Source organism: Moschus berezovskii, chromosome 24 (assembly GCF_049115385.1).
Source record: "Moschus berezovskii isolate FMDL1 chromosome 24, NW_MosBer_1.0, whole genome shotgun sequence".
Classification (NCBI taxonomy): Eukaryota; Metazoa; Chordata; class Mammalia; order Artiodactyla; family Moschidae; genus Moschus; species Moschus berezovskii.
Window position 1 is genome coordinate 44,600,789 of NC_142483.1, and position 22,116 is coordinate 44,622,904.

The following is a 22,116-nucleotide window of genomic DNA, read 5'->3' on the forward strand; positions in this document are numbered from 1 at the left end:
GTGTCTCCTCAGCTACTGCCCACCAGCATCCGGTATCCCCGCGCCCCTTTAACTCCCGGACAGGTGCAGTCCGGAGACGTCTCTGGTTGGCTGGCATGGGGTGACGCAGTGGCACATGGCCCGCTGCCATTGGCTGTGGCGTGGGTTCCGCCCCTCCCGGCTGCAGAGTCGGCGGCGGGTGCACGTTTTACGCAGCCGCGGCGTTGGGAAGACTGAGCTGCTGGCGACCGCGGGCTGGGTGGGTCGTCTCCTCCTCCTCCGCGGCCTATGAGGATCTGGATCCTTCCTTGCCCGCTAGTGGGCCATGCCTTTGCCGTCTGAAGGCCCTGAACCTGACCTCTTCATATCCGGATCCGGGCTCCTCCCCTTTCCCCCACTCCGGGGTTCCGGAGTACTCTCCGCAAGACTGTTCATCCGGAGTCTTCTCCCGCAGTATTTAGGAATCTGACCAGTTCTCCATAATTCCACTGAGTCAGCCTTTTTTTAGTACCGTATTCCGACACTAAAACGATGGGCTGACTCCTACCTCCTTGCCGAGGATCCTGGCCATCTCCCACCCGCATCGACGAGGATAACGTATTACCGTCCTGGAATTTTAGAATAGCTTCCTTTCCCTGTCTCCCCTCCCTCGGACTTAACCCAGTCTAGCCTTTTTCTAACACAGATCTGCGCCCCCAGACCCGCAGCACCGCAGAACCCACCCTTTCCTTTCCCACTTGGCTTCCTTAGTGAACCCTCCCCATATCCTCTGTCTACAGGTCCCCAGCCTGGGAAAAGATGGACCCAAGATCCTCAAGGGGCATAGCCCCAGCTCTGCTCTGTGGTCTGAGCTTCTTCCTTGGCTTCCCAGGCCTGGTCTGGGTCCAAATTTCTGTGCCTCATCAATCTTCTCCCCACACTGAGCCCCATCCGTGTCACACCTGCCGGGGACTGGTTGACAGCTTCAACAAGGTGGGTGCATCAGCAGTGTTAAGAGGAAGGGGCCAGCTCTGTAACACAGGGGTTGAGAGTTGGGAGCTCTGGGATATAAGTCTGCATGAACTCATGTCCCACCTTGGTTACTTGCTGTTTGAATAGACTTGGGTAGGTTGCCTCTCTGCCTCAGTTTCCTGGTTTGTGAAATACAAGTGCTGGAATGTGCCAGGCAGTGTACTTAGCTATTAATATTACTAATTTTCTCCATTTCCAGGGCCTGGAGAGAACCATCCGGGACAACTTTGGAGGTGGAAACACTGCTTGGGAGGAAGCGAAGTTGTCCAAATACAAAGACAGGTAAGAAAGAAGCTGGAGGGGTGAGTTTGTCTACCTAACATCCCAGTCTCTGCTATGCTGGTGGAGGCCTAGAGACACGTGGAGAGGACTTATTCAGCCAATGTCACTGAATATAGGACAGCACTAAACAAGCCAATCAGAATCCCTCCTTCAGGGAGCTTACATTCTAGTAGAGGAGACAGTGAATAGATAAGTTGTTATTGATTAATCACTAAGTCACGTCTGACCCTTTTGCAGCCCCATGGACTGTAGCCCGCCAGGCTCCTCTGCCTATGGGATTTCCCAGGCAAGAATACTGGAGTAGGTTGCCATTTCTTCTCCAGGGGATCTTCCTGACCCAGGGATCGAATCTACATCTCCTGTATTAGCAAGCAGATTCTTTACCACTGAGCCACCAGGGAAGCCCAAGTAAATTAATAATGTCATATCAGGTGAAGAACGGTAAAGCAGGATGGACTGCAGATTGGTGGGAGACATGGCATTCAGCATATGACATTTGAACAGAGACCTGAGGTGCAGAAGCAGACTGCAGCAGTTCAGAAAAGGGTTTGGACAGAGTGGGACTGAGCTTGATGTATTTGAGAAGTGGTTGGATTTGGAGTGAACTGAAGGAAGAGTGGCAGAAGATGAAGGCAGAGGGCCTGGAAAGTCACAGAAAGACATTTAGATTTTGTTCTGAGTGTATCAGGAAGTCATTGGAAGTTTTGGAGCTGGGAAGTGATAACAGTTTTATTTATACCTACAAAAGGTCTCTCACACGGACAGACTATAGGGCGTGGTGGTGGAGGAGCAGGAAGACCAGTTGGGAGGCTAGGTCGTAGACTAGGCATGTTGGCAGTGGTGGATGTGGTGAGAAAGGGTCAGATTCTGGGTTTATTTTGCAGATAGGATAGGACATGATGATGGAATCATTATGAGGTTTGAGAGGAAAAGAATAAAAAGTGCTCACTCTGTTTGGGGCCTGAGCGACTGGGTGAATAGTGGGCCTGTTTTCTGAGATGAGATAAATAGGTTTAGGGGAGGCATGGAATCAGGTGTTCTCATTGAACATGTTGGGCTGAAATGTCCATTAAATAGTCAAATAGAGTTAGATGTAGAAGTCAGGAGTTCAGGGGAGAAATAGGGCTGGAAACATTAATTTGACAGTCATCCACATATAGTCAGTTTATAGAGCCAGGGAACAAGATGAGATTATATTGAGAGGAGAGGCCGAGTCCTAGACCCTTTAGCTTTTCATAGTCTAATTGGGAAGAGGAATCGCCTTGCTTGAAATTAGACCATGTTGTCAGTTGTGATCTTTTGTACCTATGGGAATATCACTTCACCTTTGATCCTCTTATTTCCTTATCCGTAAATTGGGAGTATTAATGTCAACCCAGTTTTGTCTGATTGTGGTAAAAATTAAACTGTGATTAAACCACTGGAAAGAAAGATTTTGTTACTATGTAACATTGGTCATTTTCCTTTCCCTCAGTGGGCCTCATTTTCCTCATTTGGGAATGAAGGGATTGACCAAGGTAACCCTAAGGGCAATTCTAGCTTTATAATGGTTCCTGTTTTTTGGTTTTATTTTAAATCACCACCTCCTATATGCCAGGCACTGTGCCAGACCCTTTAAGCATAATGTAATACATTTTTTGTATTGTATATACATTAAAATTTTTTTTATTGTTGTGAATGCAATAACATAAAATTTAACATTAGATAAATTTACCATTAGATATACCAATGTATATTAAATATACATTTAGTATAAATCAGTGTTTTGCAACTATTATCATCATCTAGTTCCCAAACAATTTCATCCCCGAGAAAAGAAACTCCATCTCCATGGAGCATCATTCTCTCTTCCCCCAGCTGCTGGAAACCACTAATCTGCTATCTGTCTCTGTGGATTTGCTGATTCTGTTGGAATCATACAATATGGCCTTTTATGTCCGGCTTCTTGCACTCAGCATAATGTTTTCAGGGTTCATCCACTTTGTAGCAAATATCAGTACTTTATTACTTTTTAAGGCTTAGTTATATTCTGTTGCATTAATAGACCACATTTGCTATCCATTTATCAGTTGATGGACATTTGGGTTGTTTATACCTTTTGGCTACTGCGTATAGCATTGCTGTGAACCCTTGTGTAGAAGTTTTTGTTTGAACACCTGTTTTGCATTCTTTTGGCGAAGTATCCAGGAGTGGAATTACTGAGTCATATGGTGATTCCATGTTTAACTTATGGAGAAACTGCCGAATGGTTTCCACAGTGGCTGCACCATTTTTTATTCCCACCTGCTACGTAGGAGGGTTCCAGTTTCTCCACATCCTTGCCAACACTTGTTATATGATATGTTTTTAACTATATCTACCGAGCAAGGCTATTATATTCTGTTGTGCAGATACAGGGACTGAGCTATCTTCCAGCAAACCTGCAGGGGAGCCATTGTCCCCATTTTACAGACAAGAAAACATGTTCAGGAGAGGTTAAATGACCTGCCCAAGGTCACACCACTAGATTGGAACCCAGATCTGTCTGACTCCCAAAACTAGCACCCCTTGGCCTGTGGCCTTTGACATTGTCTGGCACCAGGTTGGGGAATGGATTATAAGGAGGGTAGTAGGTGGGCTGGAGTGTGTTCCTACCACCCCTCCCTGTCCCGTCAGTGAGACCCGCCTGGTAGAGGTGCTTGAGGGCGTGTGCAGCAAGTCGGACTTCGAGTGCCACCGCCTGCTGGAGCTGAGTGAGGAGCTGGTGGAGAGCTGGTGGTTTCACAAGTGAGTGATAGGGGCCTTCCTGGGAGGGGCTTAGGTCAGGCCGACTGGTAAAGCAGGGGGTGGCGAGCTAGGGGCTATGTCCCCCTTTGGCTCCTTCCCCCAAACCCAGGTGTGCCAAGGACTGCTGGGGAACCCAAGCTCACTCTGAGCTTCAGTCTACAATTCTACCAGTCAAGAAGAGGGTGGCCTTATGGGTCCTGTGCCCCAAATGGCTGTGTCACAGATGCTGTGGGAGGTTGGGGGTTGGGGTGGGCAGCACCACTGACACTGTCTCAGCCCCCTCACTATCCCCCCGCCTCAGGCAGCAGGAAGCCCCTGACCTCTTCCAGTGGCTCTGCGCAGATTCCCTGAAGCTCTGCTGCCCCTCAGGCACCTTCGGGCCCTCCTGCCTTCGTGAGTTTTTCCAGGTCCTCTTAGGGGCTGGAAGGGAACGGCTGGGGCCAGGGGTCCAGTTGTGGCCCTGCCCCTGGCTGACTGTGTGAGCTCAGGCTCCTCAGATCACTTCTCTGGACCTCTGTTCTCACCTCCCTCACAGAGCTGGTTGGTGAGATGAGCAAATCAGTGGGGAATGACTCTGAAAAGAGATACGGGGCTAGACTGAGTCAGATGGGACCATGGTTTCTATCATGTATTTGAGAAATCCACCCCCACTCCCAGCCCCACATTTCCCGTGCCTGGACTAAGGGACTAAGGTATGACCTTCTTAGGGACAGGCAGGTGTTGCCTTGAAGCCCCTGCTGTCACCAGTTTTTTTTCCCACACAGTCCTGAGACAGGAGCTTAACTTACTACCAGCCCCTTTTAGAAAAATCTCTCTAGCAGCTGCACATATAAAGAGTTAGCAACAAAGATGGTCAATTCAGTCTTCCTAAAAGAAAAGATTTGTAAGTAACCTAACCATTCCACAATGGGATGGTTAAGTAAATTTCATAAAGTTTTATGACAGAATATTATGGCATTGTTAAAATGGTTTCCTCTCCAAAAAGGTTTACTGACATGGGGGAAAATACTCCCTACATACAAAGTTGTATTTACGATTGCACCTGGTTCGGTGTCTGCCCACAGCCTGTCCTGGGGGTGCGGAGCGGCCCTGCGGTGGCTACGGCCGCTGTGAAGGGGAAGGGACTCGAGGGGGCAGCGGGCACTGTGACTGCCAAGCTGGCTACGGGGGTGAGGCCTGTGGCCAGTGCGGCCTCGGCTACTTTGAGGCGGAGCGCAACGCCAGCCATCTGGTATGTTCGGGTAGGTAGCCCAGAGGCGCGGGGCCGGGCAGGGGCATGTGGGGTACCTGTCTGCCCACCCTCATACTTCCCCCGTTCCGCCCAGCTTGTTTCGGCCCCTGCGCACGCTGCTCAGGACCTGAGGAATCACACTGTTTACAGTGCAAGAAGGGCTGGGCCCTGCATCACCTCAAGTGTGTAGGTGAGTGGCACCCTGTCTGCGAGGGCAGGTGAGGTCTCGGGCTTGGTGCCCCATCAACATACATATCTCTAGGCTCGACTGGTCCAGTCTGCATCTTCGTAGAGAAATATCAACCTGGTTGGAAAAGCAGGAAAGTAACCAGGCACTTTCAGTACAGACCAATCGTTGTACAGCGGGAAATGTGTCTCATCCAATTTGGTGGTGGTGGGGAATCGGGAAAGGCCTCTTGGAGGAGGTGTCACTGGGGTCTGGTCTTGAAGATTGGAGAAGGGTTAGCCAGGGGAATGAGGATACTGAACTTGGGGTCAGGAAACCTGTGTTCGAGACTTAGTTTGGTTCCTGTCTAGTCATTTAGATAGAAGAGGGTAAAGGCTAAGCTGCTGTAACAGAAAGATCCCCAAAGACTGTGGCTTAGTGAATATAGAGCTTTATTTTCATCTTATCAGTCTTGAAGCCAGTGGTCCAGGCTAGCAGAAAAGCTCTGCTTATCACGGTCATTAGGACCTGGATTCCTTCTGTCTTACTGTTCAGTCCTGCCCTGGCGTGTTGTCTTCCTGGTTGAGGCTGGATCATGGGCACCTCTTTGTTTCACCACCTGGCACTGAGGAGGTGAGGTAGAGAAGAAGGGGCCCAGAGGATCTAAGTCCGTTGTTTTAAGGCCAAGCGAAAAGTGCAGCTTGTCACTTTTGTCTGCATCCCGTTGGCCAATACTCAGTCCCAAGGCCACAGTTAGCCGCAAAGTTGAAAAACAGTGGTCTCCAGTTGGCCAGCCCGAGTCCAGCCGCACCCCTGTATCTGTGGCAGCGGACAGCCTGCTGTCTCAGCCACACTCTTTGAGCCTGGGCAGGTCCTTTCCCAACATCCCTGGCCTCAGCTTCCCTGTGAGTGAAATGGGGATTGAAGTCCCCACCCTGCCGGCCTCTTGGCAGACATTGATGAATGCGGCACGGAGCGAGCCAGCTGTGGAGCCGATCAGTTTTGTGTGAACACGGAGGGCTCCTACGAGTGCCGGGGTGAGTGTCTGCTCCTGTCTTCTGGGGACGGCTATGGGGAGGGTGCAAGGGGCTGCTCCACGCCTTTCCCCACAAACTGCTGCCTTCCCAGGTGCCCCAACCCCTCCACCCTAGGTCCCTTCCGGAGCAGGGCTTCCCCAGGCCTACGGGCAGCTTGCACTCATCTCTCTCCCTGCTCCAGACTGTGCCAAGGCCTGCCTGGGCTGCATGGGGGCAGGCCCCGGCCGCTGTAAGAAGTGTAGCCCTGGCTACCAGCAGGTGGGCTCCAAGTGTCTCGGTGAGTATCCTGCCACCCAGGAGCGCCTCGGCCACCACGAATCAACAGGGGCTGGACTGTGGACGGGGTGTGGGAAGGAAGGGCGGAATGTTGCCTGGGCCGGGGCAGAGGGGTGTCAGGATGTGAGTGAGATGGGATCCTGGCGGTCAGGGCTCTGAGCCCTCCTTGCCCTCCCTCAAGATGTGGACGAGTGTGAGACGGCGGTGTGTCCGGGAGAGAACCAACAGTGTGAGAACACCGAGGGCAGTTACCGCTGCATCTGCGCCGACGGCTACAAACAGATGGAGGGCGTCTGTGTGAAGGAGCAGATCCCCGGTGAGCCCTGGGACCCTGGGGAGGGGAGTTCCTCATACAGGGGGAGGGCCGGCGAGCCCCTCGTCTGGGCAGCTACAGACCTTCCCTTCCCTACCCCTTCACCAGGCTGCCCTGACCCAAGAACCCCACCCCCCAGGCTGGCTTTCGGTGGCCTCACCCTTCCAAGGGTAGAAAGGAAATCTGACTTGGCGTCAAGCCAGTCTGCCTCCCCAAGCCTCTCTCCCCGTCTGTCCTGGCCCTGCTGCTGAGGGCTGTTGTAGGCCGTTTGTGTGATGAGACGAAGGACAGTCACAGTGATGGTGATGGTGACCACTTCCATGGTTTCGAACTGCATGTCACATGCTGTTCCAGGCATGTTGTACATATTGACTGATTTCACCCCTAAAATAGGGTGTGATAGGTCTTATTCTCATCCCCACTCTGCATAGTGCAAACAGAGACAGAGATGAAACAGCCCGTCCAGGGCCCCATGGTAAGCAGGTGGCAGAGCTGGGTGTCAAATTCAGGTGCTCTGACTCTGGAGCCGGGCTTGTACACATGCTCTGACATGACTGTCTTACATGGCCTTGGGCAGACCTCTCTGCATCTCAGTCTTCCATTTAGTGAAACATGGATAATAACTGCCCATCTGGGAGTTGTTCTCAGCGGTGAATGACGCTGTGTGCTGGCGTGCCCAGCGGGCATGTATGTGACAGCAATGATCAGGTGTGTAGGAGGCTCCAGAAAGAGGAAATGAGTGACAGACGCTTCTCTTGCTCAGAGTCAGCGGGCTTCTTCTCGGAGATGACAGAGGACGAGCTGGTGGTGCTGCAGCAGATGTTCTTTGGTGTCATCATCTGCGCACTGGCCACGCTGGCCGCCAAGGGTGACTTGGTCTTTACCGCCATCTTCATTGGAGCTGTGGCAGCCATGACTGGCTATTGGTTGTCAGAGCGCAGTGATCGTGTGCTGGAGGGCTTCATCAAGGGCAGATAATCGCTGCCACACCTGCATCATCTCCTCCCGCCCAGGCTGCCCCTGAGGTCGGGACTCTCCCATCTGGACACTTGAGGCACTTGCTTTATTTTTGAGAGTGGGGTAAGCACCCCCTCCCCACTTTATAGAGCAGCCCAGATACCAGGCCCCTGCGGTGAAAAAGTAGCCCCAAGGGTAGGTGCCTTGAGATCTTGACCTTGGGGTACTGGGTCAGCTTCACAATGTGTGAATTTTTTTTAAACAGTGTCTCCTCATTGTGGCTGCTGGTGAGCTTTGGCCCTTGCCCAGGGTGGGGTTGGGGGAAGGTGTCCCTGCAGGAGTGGGCCCTTCACAGCCCCCTCCTGCCAGCTGCATGCTGCCAGCTCCTGTTCTGTACTCACCCACCCTGCCCATCAGCCACTGATTTATTTATTCATCTCAGGAAATAAAGGTCTTAGAAAATGGAGAAGCTTGTCTTCCTACCTGTTCCCACTTGCCATGGGTTGGCTTAAGCTACTGAGAGCCCTCCACCCTTGGGGAAGTTTCCTAAAACCCTGGGTAACTGAGGGCTCTCTTGATGGGAGGAGTAGAGGGAAGGCAAAGAAGAGCCTTGGCCCTGAAATATGTTAAGAGAAGGGGGATGGTGGAACCAAGCTTAGGAATGGAACTTTCTAAGTTCAGCACTACCTGTCATTTGCCAAAGGACCCTGACAGATGACTCTTCTCTAAAAAATGACTTCTATAAAATGGGCATGATAATGCTTCCCATTCAGGCTTAATGTGAGAATTAAGGTGATATAAAGAGCCAAAAAGTGTACAGCAGATAGATATTCCATGAAATATTGGTAGCCATTATTTCTAAAGCTTCCAAGGGGACTTCCCTGGTGGTTGAGTGGTTAAGAATCTGCCTGCCAATGCAGGGGAGACGGGCTAGATCCCTGGTCCGGGAAGATTCCATGTGCCAACGGGCAACTAAGCCCATTTGCCACAACTACTGAAGCCCCCGTGACCTTGAACCCATGCTCCACAACCAAAGTAGCCCTCCATGGCCACTGACCAAGACTAGAGAAAACCCACACACAGCAAGGAAGACCTGGTGCAGACAAAAAAAAACAAGCCTCGGAGAGTTGAGTGCCCTTTCCTTTGGAATTCCTCCCTTCCACAGTTTACACAGGACTTGGAATCACTAGGTGGGTGGGTGAATGGGGCCATTTCCTCTTAACAGGATACTGGCAAGGGCAGAAGGAGGCAGGAGCCAAGTCCTAAAGGTTTATTTCTTTGGCACAAAGAGGACAGTCTGGACAAGCAAGACTCATCTCCACCCTGGAGTATCTGGAGGGGATGTTTCAGGCACCTGCACCCTGTTCCCCATTCTCAAATCCGTGCATGTCCACCCTGTATTCCGTATAAGTCTCGGCCTCTGTGCAAAATACCCGCTGAAAAAAATAGAGATATTTTAAAAAAGAAAAATCCTGGGCTGGGGGTGGGTTCATGTCTGGCTGTCTCCGGAGATTGCATTCAGTTGGAGGCCCAGGAATACTCCTGGAATGTCTTTCAACTGCTCAAATTCCCAGAAGGTCTGCTGCGCCTGGGGCCCTGGTCCTGAGTTTCTGGACCCCTCAGAGCTCGATGGTGTCACTGGAGGCGCTGCGCGAGTCTCCTGTCTTGCAGCGAGGCTGGACCCCATTCTGGGGCTCCCCAGACCGCGCGGGAGCCGGGGCAGGAGCTGGGGTAGACAGTAGCTGCACTGTGCTGGGCAGCTCATCCAGGGGCAGACTGTCCACCGACGACAGCCCGTGATGCCACGGGTTCCAGCTAATCTTGAGCGAGCCCCGGGAGAAGCTGTCCACGGAGCTGCCGGAAGCCGCCGCGTCAGCTTCGTCCACCACGTGTGGCGGGACCGGGCCGCGCACACGCACATCGCTGAGCGACCGGCAGCGGCCTCGGAGGAGCGAAGAAGCCAAGCCGTCGAGCTCGGCGTCGGGGTGGCTGCCCCGGCGCGACCGCAGCGCGCCCGCGGGCGGCGGGGAGGCCAGGCAGCGGAGGCCGCAGCGTCGGAAGACGCTGTCTTGGACCAAGTGCTCTCGGAAGAGCGCGGCATCGATGCTGCGGCTCAGGTTGATGGGTGAAGGCGGCCGCAGGTCCAGCTCGCTTATCGACGGCGTCGGCCCCACGCTGCTGCGGGACAGTCCGGGGCCACCCTGGGGACCGCGGCTCAGCGACGCAGCCGAACCCCAGGCGCCGGAGCGGGGCGAGGCTGGAGGCCCACCCTCCGCTGGATTGCGGATAAGGCTCTTGCTGATGTCCAGGGTACCTGCGCTGACGCCACTGGGCCCCGCATAGCAGTTGTTGGGCCGCTCCGGCACTTCGCTCTTGCTAGAGGGCGCGGGGCACGCCAGGCGCAGCAGCTTAGCCCAGCAAGCGTGCTCTGTGGGCGGCCTGGGCCGCGCGGCGGCCAGAGCGGCCAGCGCCAGGGTGAGTGCCCACGTCAGCTCCAGCAGGCGCAGCCAGAAGTGCACGCCCCACCAAGCCCACGAGAAGCGGCCCACCCGGCCCGGGCCCGGGTACAGCCAGAGCGCCGCCGCCAGCTGCAAGCCGCTGGCCAGCAGCCCCAGCGCGCCGGCCACGGCCAGCAGCCTCGGGCCCGGGCTGGCATCCCAGCCCCTCGGCCCGTCCAACAGGCGGCGACGGCACAGACAGAGAGTGCCCAGAGTCACGGCCGCGCCCCAGGCGCACGATAAGCCCTGGGCCAGGAGGTTGAGCGCAGGCCTTGACGACAGCAGGTCTGTGGCGAGCAGCCCCGTGCCGTGCACCAACGCCAGTGCTCCCAGGACGAGTGGGTTCTGCAGCTGCTGTGGCAGCCCCGCGCCCAGGCCCAGCAAGGTCAGGGCCGCCAGCGCGGTGAGTAGCAAGGGGAAGGGCAGATTGTAGAGCACCAGGCCGGTGCGCAAACCCAGCCGCGCCTGCGAGCCGTACGGGTCGGTGAGCATGTAGGCGGATCGCAGCCCCGCCGCTGCCAGCACCAGCACCGCCGCCACCAGCGCCAGCCGGGGCCCAGCAGGGGCGGCTGCCAGCGAGGCCAGTGCCAACAACGCGGGCAGCAGAAAGACCACCCCCACCCCGTAAACGTGCAGCTCCCAGGAAAAGCTCAGCACCCGTCGCAGGGGACCCCAGCGCAGAGGGGGTGCCGTGGCGTTGGCTGGGGGGCTGGAGGCAGGGACTGATGCCATGGAGCTGGCTGAGGGCTCCGGAGGGGGTGGCTGGCCCAGGGCGCGCTGCGTGGTGACCCGAATGAGGCCCCGGCGAGACGTCGAGGGGGCCTGGACAGGGGGTGCTGGGGGATGGCTTTGGGGGCGCCCCGGCCACTCCTCGGCTTCATCTGCAATAATAACAATATTAAAATAGCCCTTTGAAAAGTGCTTTTGATTTCCCATCATGCTCCGGTGTGGTGAACAAGTTATATAACTTTGCCAAGCACATCTGTAAAATGGGGATGGTAACAGCACCCCCGTCCTTGGGTTGTGGTGAGGATTAAACGTTTAGCATAGTCCCCAACACCCACTAAGGGTTAAATGGATGTGTCCTGTCATTTTTATTGAGATATCAGCAGTTCTTAATAGGGGCTGCATATTAGAATCACCTGGAGATCAACTCAATCAGAATTCCTCTCGCTGGGGCCTGGGCTTTGGAATTTTTTCAAAGCTCCTCCAGTGAACTGTGGGAGTTGGAGAATCTCTTGCACTAAATAAACCCATGTTAATTTAATTTAAGACTTTTCTAGTCCCCAGAGTGCAAATGACTTCTCCCAGAGTACCCAGTGAGCAGTAGTTTATTATCCTAAGTTGTTTGAAGTTGTTGGTCAGTTCCTTTAAGGAGGCATTCATCCCCATTCATTCCCTACCCCTCCCCTATATGCTTCACACAGGTTCTTTTACTCCAGAGTACCCGCTCTTGCCAACCCCCCAGCCATGCCCTCACCTGGCTTCAGGGATCCCACAGGGCTCTCTGTTCGGTTTGCAGTTGGGCCAAGGTCCAAGGGGCCAGGGATGAGGGACTTGGGGGTACCTGGGGCCTCCACTGCACCTCTCACCCGCTGAGGGGAGATGGGATCTGCTCCATTCATTGCTGCCAACTCTGAAATAAAAAAAGCAGTTATCACTTTGCCTGAACCTCTAGCATTCCCCCAAATCTAATCCTCTAGGAGAGAGGCTTGATCACCTTCATTTGCCAGAATGAGGTAAATGGGACCCAGAGGGATCACAGGTCACACAGAAATGGGGACATCCAGCTGCCCTGGAACACTGCCCCTCCCAGCCCTGATTAGCACCCTCACTTTGATACCCACCTGGCTTGGGCTGCCCATCAGAAGTCTCTGAGGCTGGGAGATCTGACGGCTGGGGTCCTGGTGAGCCCCTGACATCAGGAAGGTGAGCCTCTTTGGGGGAGGGACTTGAAAAACTGACTTCCCAGGCCTCCCCACCTCCAGGCGTCTTGGGCAGCTCCATGGGCTGCTCTTCAGCAGGAGGAAGGCTTCTGGCCAGTGCCAGGTCTGGCTGGGACTGAGGCTCCTGAGAGGATGCCCCCTCAGCTGGTGATACTGAGCCAGTATCAAGGGCTGCTGGACCCTGCTGGGTGGAGAGGGGGCCTTGAGCTGCCTCCTGGAAGTCCCCCTCACCCCCACCCTGTTCTTCCAGCCCTGGCCTCGCCACAATACCCGGGTGGGGCACAAGCGTTGGGGAAGGGCCCTTGTGGTCCCAGGGAAATGTCTCCGAGACCCTGGTCTTGCCTTTGGCCGATAGACCCTCATCGCTAGGTGGCAGCTGTCCCACTTGGCCTCCAGGTTCCCCCGACGTGGGAGGAACTGTGGCTAGCCCAAGTTGGAGTCTGGGAGTTTTGGGGAAGAAAGGGAGGTGGGGGGGCCCCACTGGAGAGGGGACTGGTGCTTCTTGCTCCGTAGGCTCCCGTGAGTCAGCAGGTCCTGTCCAGCCCTGAGAAACTGGCCCTCGAGCCACCTGGAGGCCGTCGGTCACTGGGAGTCCTTCTCTCTGAGCCCCACGAGTCGCTCTAGGTCCATGCAGGGCTGGGCCAAGGGCGTCGTCAGGCCTCTCTGGCATCTCTTCAGCAGGGACCTGGGGGACACTAGTGTTCCAGGGGCTCTCGTCTTGGAGCTTCTCCCAGAAGAAGTCGAAGGCCTGACGCTCTATGTCAAGAGGGCCCTTGTCGTGGGCTCCAGGAGTCAAGTGTGGTTCTGAGTCCTCAAGGGGTCTGGAAAGACCCCGGCCCAGGGCAGGGCTGGTCCCCAGGGACAGCAGGGGCAACAGCAGCAGGAGGCCATCCATACAGCCCCAGGGGCTGGGGGCCATGCTCCACACTGATGCCTGGGCCTCGAGCCCTCCGCTTCCAGTCCTCACCGGATGAGCCTAAAAAAAGGAGAGGGGGATGGCATATGAGGGTGGGGTCTCCCACGGCTACCCCACGGGGGCCGGGGGCTGGTGGGGAAGAAAGCAGCAGCTTCCTCCTCTACCCGCTCCTTCCTGTTCAGCCTCTGTATGCTACCCAGAGTCCTTTTAACACTACCTCTCTGGTCACGCCACTTGCCATAATTCAGAACCTTCAATGGTTCTCCATCGCCCTCAGGAGAGAATATAAGGTCCTCTCCTGGCCTCCCAAGGCCACACCAGGCTGCTCACCTATCCCTCAGCACCCACAGAACTGCCTGACACTCCATGCCTTTGATACTGCTCTTCCCTCAGGATCGAATGCCGTCTCCCTTCTCCTTCACTTGCTGAAATCCTTTATATCTAAATATATATATTCTAAATCGTATTCTTGAAGGCCCAGTTCAAAAATTACAGAAGTGGAGAGGGAGAGGAATATGCCCCTGCCTTTGAGGAGGGACCTGGGTTTGAATCCCAGCTTCACCAGTTTCTGGGTGACTGACTTTTCCCCTCTGCATCATGGTTTTCCCATCCGTAAAATGGGTATAATAATAGTACCTAACTCCAAGGGCCTCTTATAAGACACAACAAAACACATGATGGGCCAGGCCCATGCTGCTGCTGCTGCTAGGTCACTTCAGTCGTGTCTGACTCTGTGTGACCCCATAGACGGAAGCCCACCAGGCTCCCCCGTCCCTGGGATTCTCCAGGCAAGAACACTGGAGTGGGTTGCCATTTCCTTCTCCAATGTGTGAAAGTGAAAAGTGAAAGTGAAGTCGCTCAGTCGTGTCCGACCCTTAGCGACCCCACAGACTGCAGCCTACCAGGCTCCTCTATCCATGGGGTTTTCTAGGCAAGAGTGCTGGAGTGGCTTGCCATTGCCTTCTCCGGGGCCAGGCCCATAAATGGAGCTGAATAAGCATTAGAGCCCTCTGACTTTTCCTTTTGCCCAGAAAGCTTTCTTTCTCACCAATCCTCTAACCATGTCAACAAATAATTGGAGCATATACTGTGTGCCAAGCCTGGGGGATAAAGCAGTGAACAAGACTGGCAAGATCCCTGCCCCCTTGGAGCTGGTGTTCTGAGTAAAAGACAGACAATGAATACTTTTCAATAAGATGGGCTATGGAGAACAGAAAACAGGGGTAAGAAATAGAAGAATGGGGGCAACTTTACACGGGAGTGCAAGACAGGCCACTCAGGTGACATTTGAGCTAAATACAGAATGGGAAGGAGTCAGCCGTTTGATGATATCCAGAAAAAGCATTTGCTGGAGGAAACAGAAAGTGCAAAGGCCCTTCGGCAGGTGCAAGGAGCACAGCAGACGCAGGAGAGAGCAGCAGAGGGAGATGAAATCAAGGAGGCAGGGCTTTCTCAAAAGCCACAAAAAGGCACCTGGATCTTATTCTCAGTGTCCCACCCAGGAAGCCAACCATAGAAGTTACAAGGGAGATCTAAATGTTTTAAAAGGGGGAGAGAGGCCAGTACAGAAATCCAGGTAGGATATGATGGTGGCTTGTTTCAGCTTGAGTATTTCTTTCCCCGACACCTTCTCCACCCCTTCCCGTCACACCAGTCACATAGTATAGTAATCTGTCTCCCCCACCTGCCTGGGGCTTCTCAAGGGCCATTTCTTTTATTTCTTGTCTCCAGTCACTGCATATGCCTAGCCCAAGTATATTCCCTTACAGTTCTCCTTCCTGAGAGTCCCTAATGTAGGCGGGAGACAGGAAGGGACCCCACAGCCAGGAGGGGGACAGCGGCTGTGAGAGCCAGTGCCTGAGTGAGTTTAAGGGCAGAGACCCTGTTCGATTCCTCTCTGGGGACCAGTTGTGCTCAAAGCTCCCAGGTTCCTAATCCTTGGTGGCTCGCAGACACATTGAGAAGCTGAAGAAAATGCCAGGTTATCTCCCCAGGGAAATGTCCAGGTTCACCAAAACTTGTGGGTAATTTTAGGGGGAATCAAAGACCACTTAAACCCATCCCCCAAACTAAGTTTAGTCTCTGCCACGTTAGTTCATTTCTCAAACGTGCACTGAGCCCATGCTCTGCTCCTGGCCCAGGCTAGGTGCTGGGGACCCGAGGAGAAGGCTCAGTTCCAGTGTCCAGAGTGGGGTGGAGCTGCGGGGGAAGAACTGGAAGGCCATGGACACAGGCGCTGGTTAATAACAGTTCTCCTTTGTTGAGCTTGTCCCCACTTAGGCTCCTGTGCTAAGCTTAGCTGCATGTCCTCGATTTCATCCACCACTCCCGACACAAGCAGGTGTGGGTATATCCGTTTCACAGGGGAAAAAAGCAAGGTTCAGAGAGGTTGAGCAACTCAGCCAAGGTCACATAGGCTGCCAATGGCTGTAGTAGGGGCTGTGAAACCCACACTGGCTCAGTTGACACAGGGGGTCCGAGAAGATTTGCAGAGGAGGAGGCAGTAGAGTTGGGCCTTCAAGGATAAACATATGCCATCTGCTCACCACCCCCAATCCAAGAGATGTAGTCATCTCCGGATGAGCAGGGGGCTGCCCAGCTCTGGGTTCCAGCTGCTGGAGAGATCTTTTTTTTTTTTTTAGTGGGGAGGGTGCTCTCCCTACCTCAGGGACTGGGGAGAGGCCGTCCTCGGGGGAGGGTGCGGGCCGCCGCAGGGCAGCCTCGGGAGCCGGTCCTTCTCGGGTTACCTCTCCTTTTCCTCCGTCTCCTCTCCCCTGGCTCGGCGCCTTCCCGCAGTGTCCTGGGTGGGGGTAGGCGCCAGTGCAGACCCTGCCGCTCGCACCTGAGACGGGGGCTGCAGGCCATGCTCCCTGCCGGGGCCCATCCACTGCCCCCTCCCTAGTCCAGCTCCTCACCTGGCCGCCAAGCTGGCAGCCCCCGCGTTCACCTTGCGCGCGTCCCTGAAGCTGCTCTCCACGCCGCATCCTCCGAGATGCTCAGACTTGGCTAACGGAGCCCGGCGCTGCCGATCGGGGAGCCCGCCCACAGGAGTGCCGTCCCAGCTTAACCCTTTCCCCTTAGGGGTGGATTCTTCTCCCAGTCCTAACCTCCCCTCTCTGAGAGAGTCTCAGGGCTAAGAAGGGAAGCGAGGTCACCTCGGAGGGATGTGGAAATCACTTCCGCAGCATCCCTGGAAACGGGGCAGTCAGTCTGTTTGCATTCCTCCTGTGACGGGGAGCTCACTCCCTTTGTGTCTCTAGCTCTATATCCTTATAATACATACATACATACTAGGGACCTCCTACAGGTAAATCCTACCTACAGCGTGATGTATATCCTTCAGCTTTTTGAAGGCACAACCACGTACACATTTTAAATAGAAATGAGATCATACTGTACATATTGTTCTGTAACTCGCCTTCTCCTTCACTTCCCAATATATCCTGGCATATTTAGCACGTACATTTCTACAGATCCATCTCATTTCTTGTGTTCAGCACGGAGAATTGCAGCATGTGATCAGCCTGTCATTTTTACTTAGCCAGTTTGTGAAGTCAGACATGTAGGTTGTTCCTAGCTATTTGTTAGCAAGAATAACAAGGCACCGGCATTCCTGAACAGACATCTTTGTGCCCAGGCACTGGTGTGCCTATCAGGTAATCTCTGCCTGAGGCGTGGGCAGGTCAGTGTCTCCGCACATTTTCAGGTTGGTCTGTCAGAATGCTCCAGGTCCCTCTTTGGACAGTTCCTGATGTATTAAATGGCCACCGTAAGCTCAGCACATTAAGGAAGATCCACACAAGGAGTACATGTGGTCATTAAGTATGATGTGGGATCTTTAATGGCATGGAGACATGTCAAGAGTAGACTGTTGTTTATTTAAATCGCAGTCATTTGAGTTATAATATATGCTGAAATTGTCCCAATTCAAGCAACATAGACATGTTCAAAGAATCCAGGAACTGTCTTACCCTTGGTCTCTCCAGCTCTGCGCCCCCAGATGAACCCACTTTTAACATCATACTGTTTTCTTTGCATCATATAAAAATACAGTTGTGCATGCATTTCTAAAAAAATGGGATCATACTATGTGTATTATTCCATAACCTTGTTTTGTTTTAAGCAGATATACGTTGGAAACATTTTGAAGGCAATACATACTAGCTCTGCCCTTTCTTTTAATTAGCTCTACAGTTTTGCATGGTGCGGATGTTCTGTTGGTTTGTCAGACAGTCCCAGTATTCCCCTACTGATGAGTAATCAGGTGATTAACAGCTTTTTTTCCCCCTAGAAACAATACTAAAATAAGCATCATTACATACTAATATATATATTATTATATGCTGATACTCTCATTTCTCTCAGATAATTATTTGTATGATCCCATTTTTGTTAATACCCATCAATCAGCCCACTACCTATCCTATTTGATATTGTGTGTGTGTGCTCCGTCGTGTCCAAGTCTTTGCGATCCCATGGACTGTAGCCTGCCAGGCTCCTCTGTCCATGGGATTTCCCAGGCAAGAATACTGGAGTGGGTTGCCATTTCCTTCTCCAGAGGATCTTCCCAACCTAGGAGTTGAACCTGTATCTCCTGCATTGGCAGGCGGATTCTTTACCACTGTGCCAACTGGGTTACCAGGATGACTGGGCAACTGAGCACTCATGCAGATAGTGGTTGATGTAATTTTTATCTAATTTTGCTTTTCTGTTTACCAATGTTTTATCCAACCATGTATTTCTTTTGTAATCAGAGGTAAGAATGATAATATCATTTTAAAAAGAAAAAAAGAAAATCCTTCCTAGGGTTGAGCTGAAGTATCTCTGCCAGTGTTTTCCTATCTTTAGCTTTCACAGAAAACCAATACTCAGCCCTTATTTGTGTCTGACATGCTGTAGTGTGAAGAGTGTTCAGTCTCAAGTAGCTGGCAAACGGTGGAGCCTGAATCTAGCTTTTCTGACTCTGGGGGAGAGTTCAGGCTTTTCCCATTTTACCATATCATCTGACCAGCTTTACTGTTTTTTCTTGTGGGAACCCCTTCAGGATTGTAAAGTCACCTGTTATTTCTCTAGGATTTTATTCTTCCAGGCCAAACCCTTCCAGTTCTCTTAGCCTTCCCTTGAAAGACAAGGTTCTGAGATCTCACCATGGTGACATCTCTCCTCTGTTTGCTTCTTACCAGGTCAACAATATTATCTTTAAAGTATGACTCTTGGAACTGAGAGAATAAAACTGAATGTTCACCTCCCCTTTCCTAGAGTCTCAGTTCAGTTCAATACCGTTCAGTAGCTCAGTCGTGTCTGACTCTTTGAGACCCCATGAATCACAGCACGCCAGGCCTCCCTGTCCATCACCAACTCCTGGAGTTCACTCAGACTCACGTCCATCGAGTTGGTGATGCCATCCAGCCATCTCATTCTCTGTTGTCCCCTTTTCCTCCTGCCCCCAATCCCTCCCAGCATCAGAGTCTTTTCCAGTGAGTCAACTCTTTGCATGAGGTGGCCAAAGTACTGGAGTTTCAGCTTTAGCATCAGTCCTTCCAATGAATACCCAGGATTGATCTCCTTTAGAATGGACTGGTTGGATTTCCTTGCAGTCCAAGGGACTCTCAAGAGTCTTCTCCAACACCACAGTTCAAAAGCATCAATTCTTCGGCGATCAGCTTTCTTCACAGTCCAACTCTCACATCCATACATGACCACTGGAAAAACCATAGCCTTGACTAGACGGACCTTGGTTGGCAAAGTAATGTCTCTGCTTTTTAATATACTATCTAGGTTGGTCATAACTTTCCTTCCAAGGAGTAAGCGTCTTTTAATTTCATGGCTGCAATCAGCATCTGCAGTGATTTTGGAGCCCCCAAAAATAAAGTCTGACACTGTTTCCACTGTTTCCCCATCTATTTGCCATGAAGTGATGGGACCAGATGCCATGATCTTTGTTTTCTGAATGTTGAGCTTTAAGCCAACTTTTTCACTCTCCTCTTTCACTTTTATCAAGAGGCTTTTTAGTTCCTCTTCACTTTCTGCCATAAGGGTGGTGTCATCTGCATATCTGAGCTTATTGATATTTCTCCCAGCAATCTTGATTCCAGATTGTGCTTCTTCCAGCCCAGCGTTCCTCATGATGTACTCTGCATATAAGCTAAATAAGCAGGGTGACAATATACAACCTTGACGTACTCCTTTTCCTATTTGGAACCAGTCTGTTGTTCCATGTCCTAGAGTCTACTCCTCTATTAATATGACCCCACCTCTTAATATGCTGAAGTAATGTTTCTGGCAGCCGCATCACTTTATTCTCAATATTGACCAGGTCGTCCCCATCTCTTTGTGTGCAGTTGATTTCTTTTTTCTTCTCTTGGACAGATCCCATGGCATGTGGGATCTTAACTCTCCACCCAGGGATGGAACCTTTGCCCCCTGCAGTAGAAGTGCACAGTCTTAACAGCTGGACCACCAGGGAAATCCCTGCAGTTAATGTTTTGATCCTCACTAGAGGATTCTACATTTGTTTGTTGCTTATCTTATCTTGTTAGATCTAGCCAGTTGTTCTGATTTTGTGGGAAATCATCTAGATCCTGATTCTACGTATAACAGATAGTTGGCGTTTTTTGGCATTGTCCAAGATCTCTCTTCTGACAGTATCCTAATTTCCTTTGAGGGACCTCTGTCTTTCCCACTGTGGGCAGTCTTGGTGGGAGGGCAGTTCTAAGGGCCCATTACGGAAGCTGTGGGATCCAGGTCCCTCCTTTCAGTGCCTTCTGGGAAAACTCACTGATGCGTCTCCTTTGGAAATGTCAAGATTCCCTCAGCTGGTTTGGGGCTGGCTTGGTTCCTTTCCTCAGTTTCCTCCAAGGAGGGCAGGGTTTGTGTGCTTTGACCCCATTTCATGCCCTTGCAGTCTCACTGGCTTGGCGGTGCCCAAACTCCCAATTCCCTCAGAATCATCAGGCTGCTGCTCCCGGCTGCCTCTCTGGAGCCCCAATCCCATTGTGTTTCCAAACCGTGGATTGGTAGGGGCTTTGAGATTCCAGACAAAAGCAAGGAGATTATGATCCCTTTGGCCAGAACCCATGATGAAAGCTGATCCAAAGAAAAGAGGAGACTGGCTAGGGGTGGAGGGGAATGTTAAGTGGGGAGCATGGGGTGCCAGTTATAGGTGAGCAGTATTCTGGCTCTAAAAGGAGCTCCTAGCCTCATCCTGGAGTCTGGGACAGCAAGGATGGGTGGGGGATGATTCCAAGCATAGCATACGGGGTATGGTCCATAGCTTTGTTTATCAAGCTCTTAGTCTGCCAGGAGCTGTGCTACACACCTTACATGCATTATTCTAAGTCCTGACAACAAGCCTAGATATTATTTGTTTTTCCAGTTAGATTTTGTGAAAAACATGTGTTCATTTCTGGCAGTGCTGTGTCTTTGTTGCTGCACACAGTCTTCTTCTAGCTGCGGTGAGCGGGGGCCCCTCTCAAGTTGTGACGCACAGGCTTCTCAGTGCAGTGCCTTCTTTTGTCGCAGAGCACAGGCTCCAGGGTGCGTGAGCTTCAGCAGTGGCAGCGCGTGGGCTCAGTAGCTGTGGCACACAGGCTCTGTTGCCTCGCAGCACGTGGAACCTTCCCACATCAGGGATCAAACTTGTGTCCCCTGCATTGGCAGGTAAATTCTTCACCCTGGACCACTAGGGAAGTCCCCATAACCCTATATTATTATTTTTTTTAATTGGAGGTCAATTGCTTTATAATACTGTGTTGGTTTCTGCCATATATCAACATGAATCAGTCATAGGCTTACATATGTCCCGTCTCTCTTGAGCCTCCCTCCCACCCCATCCCAATCCTCTAGGCTGTCAGAATGCCGCTTTAGCTCCCTGAGTCACACAGCAGGTTCCCACTGGCTGTCTATGTCACATATGCTAATACATGTGTTTGAATGCTACCCTCTGTTTGTCCCAGCTTCTCCTTCCCCCACAGTGTCCACAAGTCTGTTCTGTGCCAACAACTTGATATATTATTATGCTTTCCATTTTACAGCCAGCAAGCTCAGGCTCAGGGAGGTTATGTAATTTGTCCAAGGTCACACAGCAAATAAAAAGCCAAACCATAAGAGCCAGTGATCTTAAGAGTGATGACACTATCCTGTCCCTCTGGAAGACTCGCAGAGAGAGAAGGAGAGATGAAAACCCCAGGCTTTCCCGGTGGCACTTACTGTGCTAGGAGTTTGAATCTGAAAATAGGCCTCCAGCGCTCGCTTCAGCAGCACATATACTAAAGTTAAAAACAGGCCTCTGACCAGGATCTCCGATGAAAGGAGAGCCAACCCCCAGCTTTGGGAATTTTTGGGAGCTCCTAACCCAGAGTACCTTGGAAGCTCCCAAGGAAGGGGAGAGAGAATGAAAAGGCAAAGGCGAGTGACAGCCATGATGAAATCTCCTGCTTGGACAGGACACTTGGCTGGCATTTCTGTTCTGGTGAGTCACTGTGGTGGGAGAGAGCAGAGAAACAAAAGGCAGCTTGGGAGTGGGGCTGGGGGAGACCGTGCCGTCTGGCAGGCTTTGTCTGTTCTCGGCCACTGTCTTAGCTCTGAGGGCAGAACAGTCACACTCCCACATTGAGCCTCAAGGGTTCCTGGAATCTTATACTTTCTCAGATTTTAGCCTCCATGGATACCAGCTAAATGAACCCTATTTAAAAATACATATATATTTTTATTAATAGGTCTGATGATCCAGTACACAC

General features: G+C 52.2%; 2 protein-coding genes across 5 annotated transcripts; one reads left to right on the forward strand and one right to left on the reverse strand.

Moving 5' to 3' along the window:
• Positions 1-23: 23 nt before the first annotated feature.
• CRELD1 (CRELD disulfide isomerase 1) lies at positions 24-8,482 on the forward strand. 3 transcript variants are annotated; one of them, XM_055414457.2, is made up of 11 exons: positions 24-576; positions 759-951; positions 1,190-1,272; positions 3,928-4,038; positions 4,340-4,431; positions 5,103-5,279; positions 5,364-5,459; positions 6,389-6,472; positions 6,654-6,749; positions 6,930-7,064; positions 7,825-8,482. In XM_055414457.2, exons 2-11 carry the CDS (start codon positions 778-780, stop codon positions 8,037-8,039), a joined length of 1,263 nt encoding a protein of 420 aa, XP_055270432.1. In that variant the 5' UTR covers positions 24-576; positions 759-777; the 3' UTR covers positions 8,040-8,482. The 3 variants fall into 3 exon arrangements, with proteins under 3 accessions (XP_055270432.1, XP_055270431.1, XP_055270430.1); XM_055414456.2 differs by having other exon boundaries at positions 24-238; XM_055414455.2 differs by having other exon boundaries at positions 24-951.
• Positions 8,483-9,300: 818 nt separating this feature from the next.
• PRRT3 (proline rich transmembrane protein 3) lies at positions 9,301-16,362 on the reverse strand. 2 transcript variants are annotated; one of them, XM_055414432.2, is made up of 4 exons: positions 16,294-16,362; positions 12,364-13,438; positions 11,997-12,152; positions 9,301-11,397 (listed from the first exon to the last, which is right to left on the reverse strand). In XM_055414432.2, the coding sequence occupies exons 1-4, from the start codon at positions 16,360-16,362 to the stop codon at positions 9,638-9,640; spliced, it is 3,060 nt and encodes a 1,019-aa protein (XP_055270407.2). In that variant the 3' UTR covers positions 9,301-9,637. The 2 variants fall into 2 exon arrangements, with proteins under 2 accessions (XP_055270407.2, XP_088687841.1); XM_088831715.1 differs by lacking the exon at positions 16,294-16,362 and having other exon boundaries at positions 12,364-13,432.
• Between the last annotated feature and the right edge of the window lie 5,754 nt (positions 16,363-22,116).

What these genes read in the sequence shown, in the direction of transcription:
- CRELD1 (XM_055414455.2), top strand. Translation starts at nt 778, where the DNA reads ATGGACCCAAGATCCTCAAGGGGCATAGCCCCAGCTCTGCTCTGTGGT. An exon ending in GGTGGGCTCCAAGTGTCTCG is followed by an intron (nt 6,750 to 6,929) that starts GTGAGTATCCTG and finishes CCCTCCCTCAAG; the next exon opens with ATGTGGACGAGTGTGAGACG. An exon ending in TGTGAAGGAGCAGATCCCCG is followed by an intron (nt 7,065 to 7,824) that starts GTGAGCCCTGGG and finishes TCTCTTGCTCAG; the next exon opens with AGTCAGCGGGCTTCTTCTCG.
- PRRT3 (XM_055414432.2), bottom strand. Translation starts at nt 16,362, where the DNA reads ATGCGGCGTGGAGAGCAGCTTCAGGGACGCGCGCAAGGTGAACGCGGG. An exon ending in GCTGCCAGCTTGGCGGCCAG is followed by an intron (nt 13,439 to 16,293) that starts GTGAGGAGCTGG and finishes TCCTTTTTTTAG; the next exon opens with GCTCATCCGGTGAGGACTGG. An exon ending in TGTGGGATCCCTGAAGCCAG is followed by an intron (nt 11,398 to 11,996) that starts GTGAGGGCATGG and finishes TTATTATTGCAG; the next exon opens with ATGAAGCCGAGGAGTGGCCG.